The 12,965-nt window shown below is 42.5% G+C and overlaps 1 protein-coding gene across 1 annotated transcript in view; it reads right to left on the reverse strand.

The window, feature by feature from the left end:
- Nucleotides 1–12,965, reverse strand: part of khdrbs2 (KH domain containing, RNA binding, signal transduction associated 2) — a 626,587-nt gene that overhangs the window by 91,977 nt on the left and 521,645 nt on the right. Inside the window, exon 7 of the mRNA XM_078541836.1 lies at nt 7,426–7,508. Within this exon, the coding sequence (XP_078397962.1) occupies nt 7,426–7,508 (83 nt within the window). The remainder of the gene's footprint in view (nt 1–7,425; nt 7,509–12,965) is intronic.

Raw genomic sequence — 12,965 nt, forward strand, 5'->3', positions numbered from 1 at the left:
AACTATAATGAAGCATATTAGGCACAGAAAGGTTGCATTGCTTGTTTAATAAAATGCTGCCCTTAAATGGTTTTGCTTACATAATGGTATTTTACCCAAAATATATCCAAAGTATCAGTAATATTGCATTATTAATGGTCAACCCTACACTCAGGTTATTTTAAACAATCATTCTGAGCTATGTTAATACCGTCTAGTCCCGGTAATTCAAACTAATTTTTGCACTAACATTTTCAAATTGTCCAATGATTTGAATTAAGTGGTGTAAATAACAGAGCAAAATAAAGGGGAATTTAGTCTTGAAGGAAAATTTAGTATCAATATATAATCCAAATGAAGTGACTTTGACTTAAGAGGGGTAGTTTGAACCTTCACAAATACTGCCCTTCATGCATAACTGATTTCAGGATTAACTCAGAACAAGCTGCGCATTTGCATCCTCCTGTGTTAATCTGTACACGGTTTTAAGGATAGGGCTTGAACAGTCCTTTAATAAGCAACTTTCTCCCATATCTTTTCATTTGCTTTCACCCATTTTTATGAAGGAAAAAGGACCAAGACTGACAAATGCAAAATCCATTGCTGCGTCCTCCCCTCCCAGAAATTGTTGACACAAACTCTGTGTTTAACAGCATTCATATACTTTCATTTGTGATCATCTGTGTTTAAAAGCAATCTTTTAGTCATCATTTGACATCAAATAGGGATTAAGTGACATGAAATGAAATCACACATAGCTCAAACAACACCATTTGCGATCATCTAGCGTAATTTAAGTGCTCATAAAGCATTCAACTAACATCAAAATTGATCAAGGAGCTTGTTCATGGGGAAATCTCATATGTTCTAAAGATCATGGCAAAATTAACTAAGTTTCAGGCATTTTTCTAAGTCCCAGTTGATGTAGGTTGTTTAGCATAGGGTCAGTGCACAAATCACTATAGTGATTATTATAGCAGGGGGTGCAAGGATCTGGAGGAACAAGATTAAAATAATTTGGGAAAAATTTCTAAACACCATTTCAGGTGGTCGCTTAATGTATACACAGAGGCATTAATTCATGATCCATTATAAATCTTACCATTATCAGCCAACTTTCATCAATCTCCCTACTCCTGCACTCCCTAACCTTTATTTTAGACTGTCTCGTCTTGTGATTGGATGTGTTCTCTTAATGATAATCCATTTGAGGGGTATGCTTATTGTCTCATTTAAAAATTTTTTTTGTGCAGGAAATTGCAAGGATTACATAAGTGACAATGTCAATGAAGTGTTGAAATGTATACCTGATCTGAATTGGCTCTTGAGAATAAACTCGGTATTTATGTGAACCAATACATTTGCAATGTTCCATATCACAGAAACAATGAAAAGATTATTTCATGATCTCAATCATGGACATTGTTTTTTTATTCCATTATTATTCATCAGGATTGGATTTACCCTTGTGCCCGCCAGGTGTTTTTCAAATTTCTCTGGGCTGTGCAGGCTGGCCAACCATGCCCACCAAAGCCATGCTACCTGCTGCAACCACTCCCCGAAAGACTGCAGCACCATGCTGCCCCCTCCCCCCAACATGGCAGCAAACACCTCCACCCCACAGGTTACAGCAGCTAACCCTCATCCCTCCCCACAGATCTCAGCACTCCCCCACCCTTCTGGATTTCAGCATCTCCCCACTGCCCCCCATATTGCATCACACAACATCCTCCCACCGGCATCTTCCCACCACCGTCTACCAGCCGCTGCAGCTTCCTCCTCCTTGCAGTATTTGTCCTCCTGCCTTTGAAGCATTGAAGGAGTTCGCTGGTCCTGTCAGCATCCAGACACGACTCTGCCAAATCGCCCCTTCTTTTATTGCTTAGAATTCGGCAAACAGGTGGAGTTGGCAACAGCAGCAAAGGCGACAGAATCAGCAGGGGAGATGGCGGCAGAGGCAACAATGGCGGAGGCAGGACACCCAGTGATGCAGTGAGCAGAAACAGAGATGGAAGTGGCAGAAACACCGGTGGAAGTGGCAGAAACAGTGGTGGAGGGGGCAGAAACACCAGTGGAGGCGACAGAAGCACTGGCGGAGGCGTCAGAAACAGAGATGGAGGCGTCAGAAGCACTGGTGGAGGCGTCAGAAGCACTGGTGGAGGCGGCAGAAACACTGGTGGAGGCGGCAGAAACACTGGTGGAGGTGGCAGAAGCACTGCTGGAGGCGGCAGAAACAGTGGCTGAGGCAGCAGGAGCACCGGTGGAGATGGCAGAAGCACCGTTGGAGGCGGCAGAAACACCGGTGAAGGCGGGAGAAGCACCGGTGGAGGTGGCAGAAGCAGTGGTGGAGGTGGAAGAAACAGAGATGGACGCGGCAGAAGCACCGGTGGAGGTGGAACAGTGGTGGAGGCAGCAGGAACACCAGTGGAGGTGGCAGAAGCACCGGTGGAGGCGGCAGAAAGAGCGGTGGAGGTGGCAGGAACACAGGTGGAGGCGGCAGAAACACGACTAGAGGCGGCATAAATATTGGGGGAGGCAGCAGCAACGCTGGTGGAGGCAGCTGAAGCGCCGGTGGAGGTGGCAGAAACATTGGTGGAGGCGGCAGAAACATTTGTAGAGGCGGCAGAAACAGTGGCAACAGCGATAGAAACACCGGTGGATGCGGCAGAAACACCAATGGAGGCGGAAGAAACACCGGTGGGGGCGGCAGAAAGAGTGGTGGTGGCGGCAGAAATAGTGGTGGACGTGGCAGAAACACCGGTGGGGGTGACAGAAACACCGTTGGAGGTGGAAGAAACAGTGTTGGAAGCGGCTGAAACACCGTTGGAGGTGGCAGGAACATTGGTGGAGGCGGCATAAACAGTAGTGGAGGCAGTAGAAATAGTGGTGGAGGTGGCAGAAACACCGGAGGAGGTGGCAGAAACAGTGGAGGTGGTAGAAACACCAGTGGAGGAAGCAGAAATACCGGTGGAGGCGGCTTAAACATCGGTGGAGATCGACAGAAACACCGGTGGATGCAGAAGAAACACTGGCCGAGGCGGCATAAACGGTGGTGGAGGCGACAGAAACAGTGATGGAGGCGGTAGAAATTGTGATGGAGGCGGCAGAATCTGTGATGGAGGCGGCAGAAACACTGGTGAAGGCGGCAGATACACCGGTGGATGCGGCAGAAACACTGGCGGAATCGGCATAAACAGTGATGGAGGCAGCAGAAACGGTGATGGCGGTGGCAGTAACAGTGGTGGAGGTGGCAGAAGCTGTGGTAGTGTCGGCAGAAATAGTGGTGGAGGTGGCAGAAACACCAGTGGAGGTGGCAGAAACTCTGGTGGAGGCAGCAGAAACACTGTTATGTCTGGCCTGCACGTGACTCCAGATCCACAGCAATGTGGTTGATTCTTAACTGCCCTCTGAAATGGCCTAGCAACCCAAGAGAAGTTAGAGATGGACAGCAAATACTGGCCTTTCCCAGTAATGCCCACATCCCATGAAAGAATAAAAAAAATTACATAGAACTTTATGAAAACATATCAAGGCCTTTCACAAAATTATCGTTTTTGGTGCGATTGTTGTGTTGGCAACAAGGGGACTGTGTTATATCAGTTAAGAGATGCAGAAAGAATGAATCTGTGTGGTTGAACTGAACTAAATGCCACTCAAATGGTATTTTACATGGAGATAGCCATTAATCTCTGTTAGCTCAGAATTGCTGAGCATAAGAATGAGTAGAGATCCTAAGAAATGAATTATCAAAACTGTGATTTAGAATGGACCTTGAGAAGAGTGGACAACATTGGACTAGAAAGTCGTGAAATGTGGTTCTGGAGAAGGATGGAGTGAGTCAGTTGGAGAGAACACAAGAGCAATAAAGAAGCTCTCAAGATGGTGGAAGAGGAAAAATCATTAGTGAATATCATCAAGAAACGGCAACAAGGCTGCATTGACCATACACTAAAGCACGAGAGTCTGCTGAAGGAAGTGATTGAAGGAAGATTTGAAGGATGTAGACCAAGAGGGAGAAAGAAAATGATGATGTTAGATAACTTGAAATTGAAAATGGGAGGTTCCTATAAGCAACTGAAGAGAAAAGCACAAAAGCACAAGGCGCGGAGAATGAGCAGAGAAGCTGCCTTTAGGCAGATCACTAGAACTATTCCATTAGTGTAAGTCATTGCAAAAATTACTGTTCGATCGACTGCCACATATTACATTTTAACAGATTCTTAAGGCATGCATCAAGAATATTTTTGAAAAAGCTGGTTAAAGAATATCACTATGACTGACTTACATCTATTTAAGAAGGCACATTTATTTACGAATGATTCCGCATTTATTCATTTGATCCTTTGATATGAATGGAAAGGTGAGGGGGGGTGACCTATGAGTCGATCACTGCAGATACTAGTGAAGGCTTTCTTTTGTTCAGTGTAAATCCTGCTCCATGGCCTGGACTATGGTTTGCTGATCCACTATCACTCTCATCAGCAGGGCTCTGTGTTCAGTAAAGTAAGGGACACATCATGTGCAACAATGGGAACTGTGCCAATATTATTCCTAGTTTTATCAATGGAATGGCACTCCAGAACGAGAAGTGCTAAATCTTGTTCAACTGAAGAGTTACCAATATCACAATGATCACTAGTAACCCTGGAACCTCTAGAATTACCAGTACAACTAGACTTACCAGCTTTACTAGAATCGCTAGGATCATTAGACATACCCACATCACTAGAATTACTAATATCTCTGGAATTACTAGAATCACTAGTATCACTAGACTAACTATACTAGAATCACTTGTATCACTTGACTTACCCACATCACTAGAATCACTAGTATCACTGGAATTACCAGCTCCACTAGAATCACTAGTATCACTAAACCTACCAGCATCACTAGAATCACCAGTACTAGCGTTATCAAAACAATTACCAGCATCATAAGAGCAATCTATACTGCTAGAGTGACAAATACCACCAGCCTCAGCAGTATCACTAGACTTACCAGAATCACTAGTATCATTAAACTGACCAGCATTACTAGAATCACTAGTCTCATTAGACTTACCAGCATCACTAGAATCACTAGACTTACCGGCTTCACTAGTATTGCTAGACTTACCAGTTTCACTAGAATCACTAGACTTACCAGCTGCAGTAGAGTCACTAGGCTTACCAGCTTCACTAGAATCACTAGCATCACTGGACTTACCAGCATCACTAGAATCATTTGTATCACTAGACTTACCAGCTTCACTATAATCACTAATATTGCTAGACTTAACAGTTTCACTAGTATTGCTAGGCTTATCAGCACCATTCATCTATCAATACCACTGGAATTAACAGATACCGCAAAAACAACAATCCCAATAGATGGAGCAGAGTCGCTAGAACCAGCGAAGTTATCAGCCTGACTAGAATTATCAACTTAGTGAACATGACCTTGCAGATCAGCACCACATTCAGTGAAAATACAAGTATTTAATGAAAACACTTGTCACTATAGTACGTTTTATTGTTTCTTTTTCACAGTTCTATTTCCTTTTTTTATTTTAACCCCTTCATATCAAAAACACGTTCCAGTTCTGTTCCATGTATTTTCTGATTTCTTGCTTCTGTTCCCAGACACTTTGCACTCATTTCTAGTAATGCTGCCATTAATCTCACTTGAATTTTTTCTGTTGTTTTACATTACTTAAATGTCATTCATTTCCATTTGTTCTGCAACCTTTGGGTTCAATTATCATTTTAGTTTATTTCCTTTTTCCCTTAAATTCCTTTTTGACAAAAAAATATGTAGATGGTTTCAAGTTGTCTATATTTTTGACTTCACATAGTAACACCACAGTTTGCAGACAGAATGGTGGTGATTGGGTAATGTTCCCTGTCAATCATGCCTGGAGACCTCACTGCTGTAAGTGACTGGGATCGATTTTACCTACAGAATTTGTGTTATGTAACTATCCTCCACTCATTGTGTTTTCGCAGAGAATAATCCTGCCATTATCAGGAGATGTTGCTGTAGTTTTGATCATGATTTCTGCTGCTGTAGTTTGTGAGAACTCTGTTTAAATAGATTCTGTTGAATTTATTGTAATGTGCTGTTTAAATAGGTCTAATGCATTGTTGGCTGAGTAAAATGACTTCCTTTATTGTAAAATAGACTGTTTGTTGATGTAAGTTCCTCCTATCTCTAAATCTTTGGCTGACTGTGGCATCAATAGTTATTTTTTAATGTAAATTGCCTGCACTGTTTCATTTTTTCTACCCTCTTTGGGTGTACTCAAGCCACATACCACCTGCGACTGAGAGGCCACCTAGAAGATGGGCTTCTGGCCATCCACCAATGCCATGCTGAACCACCTGCCAAAGAGCATGCCAGAAATATGTTAGTTGCAGTACTACCACTGACCATGTTCCCTGCATGAGGTGCATGGTAGGAAGGAACCTTTGGCTCTGGATTCTGCGCTATCACTGCAAATCTACTGCTGAAACTCCAATCCATGCCTTTGCTACTTCTAGTCTTCACTATTCCAAAGCACTCCTGTTTGGCCCCCCATGTTCTACCTTCCATAAACCTGAGATTACCCAAACCTCTGCTGCGCTTGTCCTAACCTGCACCAAGTCCCATTCACCCATTACCTTTGTGCTCACTGTCTTACATGGTTACCAATGACACAATTTTAAAATCCCACCTTGTTTTCAATTCTCTCTGTGTAATATCCTCCTGCTATAATACTCCAAGATATTCATACCCTCCAATTCTGGCTTCTTGAGCATCCCCAATTTTCATTGCTCCACCATTGCCAGCCACGTCTTCAGCTACCACGATTCAGAAATTTCTTCCCTAAACCTCTCTGTCCTTCTACCTCTCTTTCCCTCTTTAACACCTATCTCTTTCGATTTTGGTTATCTGCTCTAATAATAATTTAATAATTTAATTTAATTTAAAATAATTTAATCTAATAATCTGCTCTTTTTTAGTCAGCGTAAAATTTTGTTTGTTGACACTCCTGTGAAGCACGTTGGGATGTTTTACTAAGTTATTACATAAATACATGTGATTGCTGTTGCAGTCCTTTTACACCTGCATTCCTATCCTTATCGTGTCATCACCATTTCTGCAGCAAGTTTCTGAGGGATTTAGAATCAAGATAGGTAAATGGGAGTCAAGGTACAGTTCAGCTATGGTCAAAATGAATGGCAGAACAGGATCAAGGGGCCGAATGGCCTCCTCATGCTTCTGTAATTCTGTCTCAACCTGATTATGGATGATACTGATGCAGACAGTATATATATTCCTGCACAATTTATTGCAAAGGTGATTATGTGTAAAATGCTTAATTCATTTACTTTCTTCGTTCTTAAATAACTTGGTTTATTTCTTTATCATGGTGCAGTTAAGACAAACATGAAACTGCAGGACTATCTGTTCCATTTGACTTACCTCTCCACTTGACTCGCATAGCTATTATCATAGGTGTCATAGCTTTGTTCATCATATTCTCCTCCATAGCCATCATCGTATCCCTGGAGAGATAACAAAGCTGATCAAATTATATCCTTCAGTACACTAATTATATGCTTAATCATATCTAACCCACTTTAAATGTGGAAGATGCATTGAAGGAATTATAAACAGAGCTGGACTTAACAATAATCTTATAAATAGTCATTTGGTAGTATAGAACTTGACTATTGCTGAAAAAAGAGACATGTTGTTGAAGCTTTTCATCTTGCACTCATCAGGACAAATTTGCAAGAATGCCAAATCTCAAAGGGAACAACAATTTATGCTGCTTGAAAAGAGGGTGCTGATTGGTTGGCAAGTGGACTTTAATTGGTAGAGATGTTGCCATGGAGAATGGAGAATGTTCCCGTGCATTTTCCATGGCAATGCCACTACCAATCGGGGTCTACTTGCCAACCAATCAGCACCCCCTTCCCATATAGTATAAATTGTTGTTCCTTTTGAAATTTAGTATTCTTGCAAATCTGTCCTGATGAGTGCAAGATGAAAAGCTTCAACAGCATGTCTCTTTTTACAGCAATAATCTCAAAGTGTCAAGAAAACAAGAAATTGTATTATTTTTCTTCTGGTAATAACCCTAGCATATTTTCTTATGTGTTGGAAGTCTGGCTGTAATTGGGTTAAGAGCTAGAGTGACGGCAAGGGTTTAAAGTCAACAGTAAGAAGTGGTTTTGATATGTTAACAAACCAAGAGGAACTTCAATCAGAGTTTTACATAAAACAATAACAGGAATGGCTTGAATTGAGTTGTTATAGTTCAAAGGGGGATACATGCAGGTTGTCAAAAGGTGTAAGGAAGTGAGGTAAAGATAGGATAAGTTTGTTTTGACAAGTCTAAGAGCTAAAGTAAAGAACAATTTCATCAATTTTGGGAAGAAAGCATTTCTGAAGAGACTGGTTGAAAGAATAGAGAGATCAAAGGGAAGGAATGTATTTAAGGAAATACTGAAGCCTATGTGAGGATGTAGCTGCTTAGATCTTGCAGAAGACAGCAGGGTAGTTGGTCAGAACTCCCGGAAGACAGTGTGAACAAGGCCAGACCTGAAGACTCGGTTGTTGTTAGCCTCAGAGGACACCCCAAGGAAAAATCATTGTGTGGTAAAATTTGTGGAACTGTTTTAAAGTACTGTTCAATGTGTGAAGCCATTCTTGTGTTTAAATGTAATTGTGTTTTATTTTTTCCTTTACTCTTTTATTAAATGGCTACTTTACTATAAAATCATCACAAGTAGCCAGGGAAATCATTTCCTGATTTCAGAACTGCTCCTCATACGATACAAATTGCACAAACCATTTTAGCAGTTGTTTCAAGTTTCCCTCTGGGATTCGAGCAGATCATCATTTACCATCCGCCGTGTCATAAAAATAGGTGAGTACAAAATATGTTCAAACATAAGAGTAAGCTCCCACAAAAAACAACCTGATAATGACTAGACAATCTATTTCCCTGATTCTGGTTGAGGGATAACTATTAGCCAGAACTCCCATACTCTTCTTCAGAATAGTGCCTTGGGATCTTTTCTGTCCACTTGTGAAGGCAGACAGAGCCTCGGTTTAATAAAAGACTGCGCCTCTGATAGTGTTCTCTTCTCCAGTAATTTTTTCTCCTCCCATGTTAGCTAAAGTTACGCATTGCAGCCTGTCATACAGTTCCCGTTTGATGGCCAAAGTGATGGCAAAGCAAAACCACATGGGAGAATGGTGTGAATTAGAAGAATGTGTTCTTGGTAGCAAGGAGAAAGTTGCTCACTTTATTCCTTACACCAACAAACTATCCCTTGCGGATGCCTAAAGGGGTATTTCTTCTTAGTGATTGTTTAAATTACATTTAAATCAAACTTCTATCAAGGGTGAGGTTCTCTGTGCGCCAAATTTTCCCGCCTATGTTCACACTCACATTTTTCTTTTGGGTCAGTTGACGTTCCCTATTTATTCATTGTGTTTGATAGTTACAGTAATACCATAATTCTTCACTCATTTATCTAGTGTGGTTGAAATCTTTCACAATGATAACAAAATTCTATAGACTTGAGTTGCTGTTGGTAAGGATGAAATTTACCAAGTTGTTCTCTGAGTATGGAGTTTCACCTGCTGGGAGGGGATACCATAACTCAAACAGCGTTCATTCAGAAAGACATGCAACATATTCCACCTAACAAGGAAGATTGATTCATCAATTCCATGTCCTGAGCTCAGGAATGTGAACTTGTCTCTTCCTCCTTCTTTATGATGCTCCTTAAAACCTACCTCTTTGACCAAGTCTTTGGTCATCTATCTAATACCCCTCTCTGGCTTGGTGTCATGCTTTGATAATGTCCCTACCTGGTTCAGTAACATTATACTGTCTGGTAACATTTCTGTGAAGCACCTTGGGATACTTTTACTACATTAAATGCGTTATTTAAATGCAAGTTATTAAGAATTTTCCATTTATAATTTCACAACTATTTACTGATTGGGCGTGAGAGCAAACTTTGAGAGGAATTGTAATGGGTTTGGCTGGTGGCCGCTATCACTTTTTGCCACATCAGAACGCACTTCTCGTGATCTCTCTTTGTCCCTGCTCATCCCAGGCCTAAATGGCCAAAAAGAAACATGCGGTCACAGATATAACCGCTTTGACAATGGCCAATAAAAGAATACAGTCTAGAGGAATCCCTGGAAAACCAGCTTAAACATAATGAGGGAAGGTGGTGGCATAGAGGTATTGTCACTGGACTAGTAATCCGGAGACCAGCGTAATGCTCTGGGGACCTGGGTTCAAATCTCACCACGGTAGATGGTGAAATTTGAATTCAATCAATAAAAGTCTGAAAGCAAAAGTCTAATAACAACCAGGAAACCACAACTGATTGTTGTAAAAACCCATCTGGTTCACTAATACCCTTGAGGGAAGGAAACCTGTTGCTGTTACGTGGCCTACATGTGACTCCAAGCCCACAACAATGTGGTTGACTCTTAATTACCCTCTGAAATGGACTAGCAAGCCACTCAGGTGTATCAAACCACTAGAAAGTATATAAGGAAAGAAACTGGATGGACCGCCTGGCATCACTTAGGCACCAGAAAAGACAACAGCAAACTCTGCCCTGTCAACCCTGCAAAGTCCTCCTTATTAACATCTGGGGGTTAGTGCCAAAATTGGGAGAGCTGTCTCACAGACTAGTCAAGCAACAGCCTGACATAGTCACCCTCACGGAACCATACCTTACAGATAATGCCCCAGACATCACTATCCCTGGGTTTATCCTGTCCCACTGGCAGGACAGACCCAGCACATTGACTCTGGCATCAGATGAAACATGGGCAAGGAAATCTCTTACTGATTACAATGTACCACACAGATGCCCACCCACATCCCCCCTCCCCCCCACCCCATCCCCTCAGCTGATGAATCAGTACTCCTGAAAGTGGTGTTTAACTGAGGGAGGCAGGGATGCAGAATGTACTCTGGGTGGGGTCCATCACCAAGAGTGGCTCGGTAGCGCCACTACTGACCAAGCTGGCTGAGTCCTAAAGGGCAAAGCTGCTGGACTGGGTCTGTGGCAGGTGGTGAGGGAACCAACAAGATGGAAAAACCTACTTGACCTCATCCTCAGCAACCCACCTGCCGCAGATGCATCTGTCCATGACATATATATGTCATATGTATATACATGTACATATATATATATTTAGCCTAGCCGGTGATGGAAACATCCCATGAATGAATTAAAAAAAGCTGCTGCTTTGGTAAAAACAATAATTCTATGATCTTAATTCTCAGATCAGTAAACCCTGAATTGACTGCAGCGTTTACAACTGGAGCGACTGACAACTCTAAATCAAAACAGAAGAGCTCACCACCCAATGGTTTTCAAAGTGGTAATACCTTCAATTAAAATTGATGTCCCTTCTTGTTTTGTTTAAGGTTAATAATGTTTGGGTGGGGGTGGGGGATTGCATTGAATTAAAAGTGAAAGGACACAGATTTATGAGTCCTTTCTCATGAATGCCAAGTTCCATCAAGCCACGTTGCATTGATGAGGACAGATTTTAGAACAAAGCATTTTCAATTTCAAACCTTTATTCTCTGTGGAAAACACACAATGATTTTGACTGCTGTAAGCATGGAAGTGTTGAAAGCTTTTTAATGCGCTCATTACTGAGAAGCTCTGTTCTGTTTTGGTGCAGCAGAACAAAATCAAAGATTATCATCCTGTTGATGTCTCTGAAAATAGGACATAGGGATTATTTTGCTATTACAATTGTTCTCCATGTGACTTACAACTTTCATTAGCTGCTAGATATGTATTTTAAAAATTCATTCATGGGATGTGGGCTTCGCTGGCTGGGCCAGCATTTATTGCCCATCCCTAATTGTCCTTGAGAAGGTGGTGGTGAGCTGCCTTCTTGAACTGCTGCAGTCCATGTGGTTGTAGGTACACCCACTGTGCTGTCAGGAGAGTTCCAGGATTTTGACCCAGTGACAGTGAAGGAACAGTGATATATTTCCAAGTCAGGATGGTGAGTGACTTGGAGGGGAACTTACAGGTGGTGGTGTTCCCATGTATCTGCTGCCCTTGCCCTTCTAGGTGGTTTTGGTCGTGGGTTTGGAAGGTGCTGTCTAAGAAGCCTTAGTGAGTTGCTGCAGTGCATCTTGTAGATGGTACACACTGCTGCCACAGTGCATCGGTGGTGGAGGGAGTGAATGCTTGTGGGTGTGGTGCCAATCAAGCGGGCTTTGTCCTGGATGATGTCAAGCTTCTTGAGTGTTGCTGGAGCTGCAGTCTTCCAGGCAAGTGGAAAGTATTCCTTCACACTCTTGACTTGTGCCTGGTAGATGGTGGACAGGCGTTGGGGAGTCAGGGAGTGAGCTACATGTCGCCCAATTCCTAGCCCCTGACCTACTCTTGTAGTCACAGTATTTATATAGCAAGTCCAGTTCAGTTTCTGGTCAATGGTAATCCCCAGGATGTTGATAGTGGGGGATTCAGTGGTGGTAATATGATTGAATGTCAAGGGGTGATGGTTAGATTCTGTCTTGTTGGAGATGGTCATTGCCTGGCACTTGTGTAGCGTGAATGTTACTTGCCACTTGTCAGCCCAAGCCTTGATATTGTCCAGGCATTGTTGCATTTGAACATGGACTGCTTCAGTATTTGAAGTGTCGCGAATGGTGCTGAACATTGCGCAATCATCAGCGAATATCCCCACTTCTCACCTCATGATGGAAGGGAGGTCATCAATGAAGCAGCTGAAGGTGGTTGGGCCTAGGACACTACCCTGAGGAACTCCTGCAGTGATGTCCTGGAGCTGAGATGATTGACCTCCAACACGCACAACCATCTTCCTTTGCGCTAGGTATGACTCCAACCAGTGGAGAGTTTTCCCCCTGATTCCCATTGACTCCAGTTTTGCTAGGGCTCCTTGATACCACACTCGGTCAAATTGTGCACTGATGTCAAGGGCAGTCA

The sequence above is a fragment of the Cetorhinus maximus genome, chromosome 5 (assembly GCF_964194155.1).
Source record: "Cetorhinus maximus chromosome 5, sCetMax3.hap1.1, whole genome shotgun sequence".
In the NCBI taxonomy this organism is placed as follows: domain Eukaryota; kingdom Metazoa; phylum Chordata; class Chondrichthyes; order Lamniformes; family Cetorhinidae; genus Cetorhinus; species Cetorhinus maximus.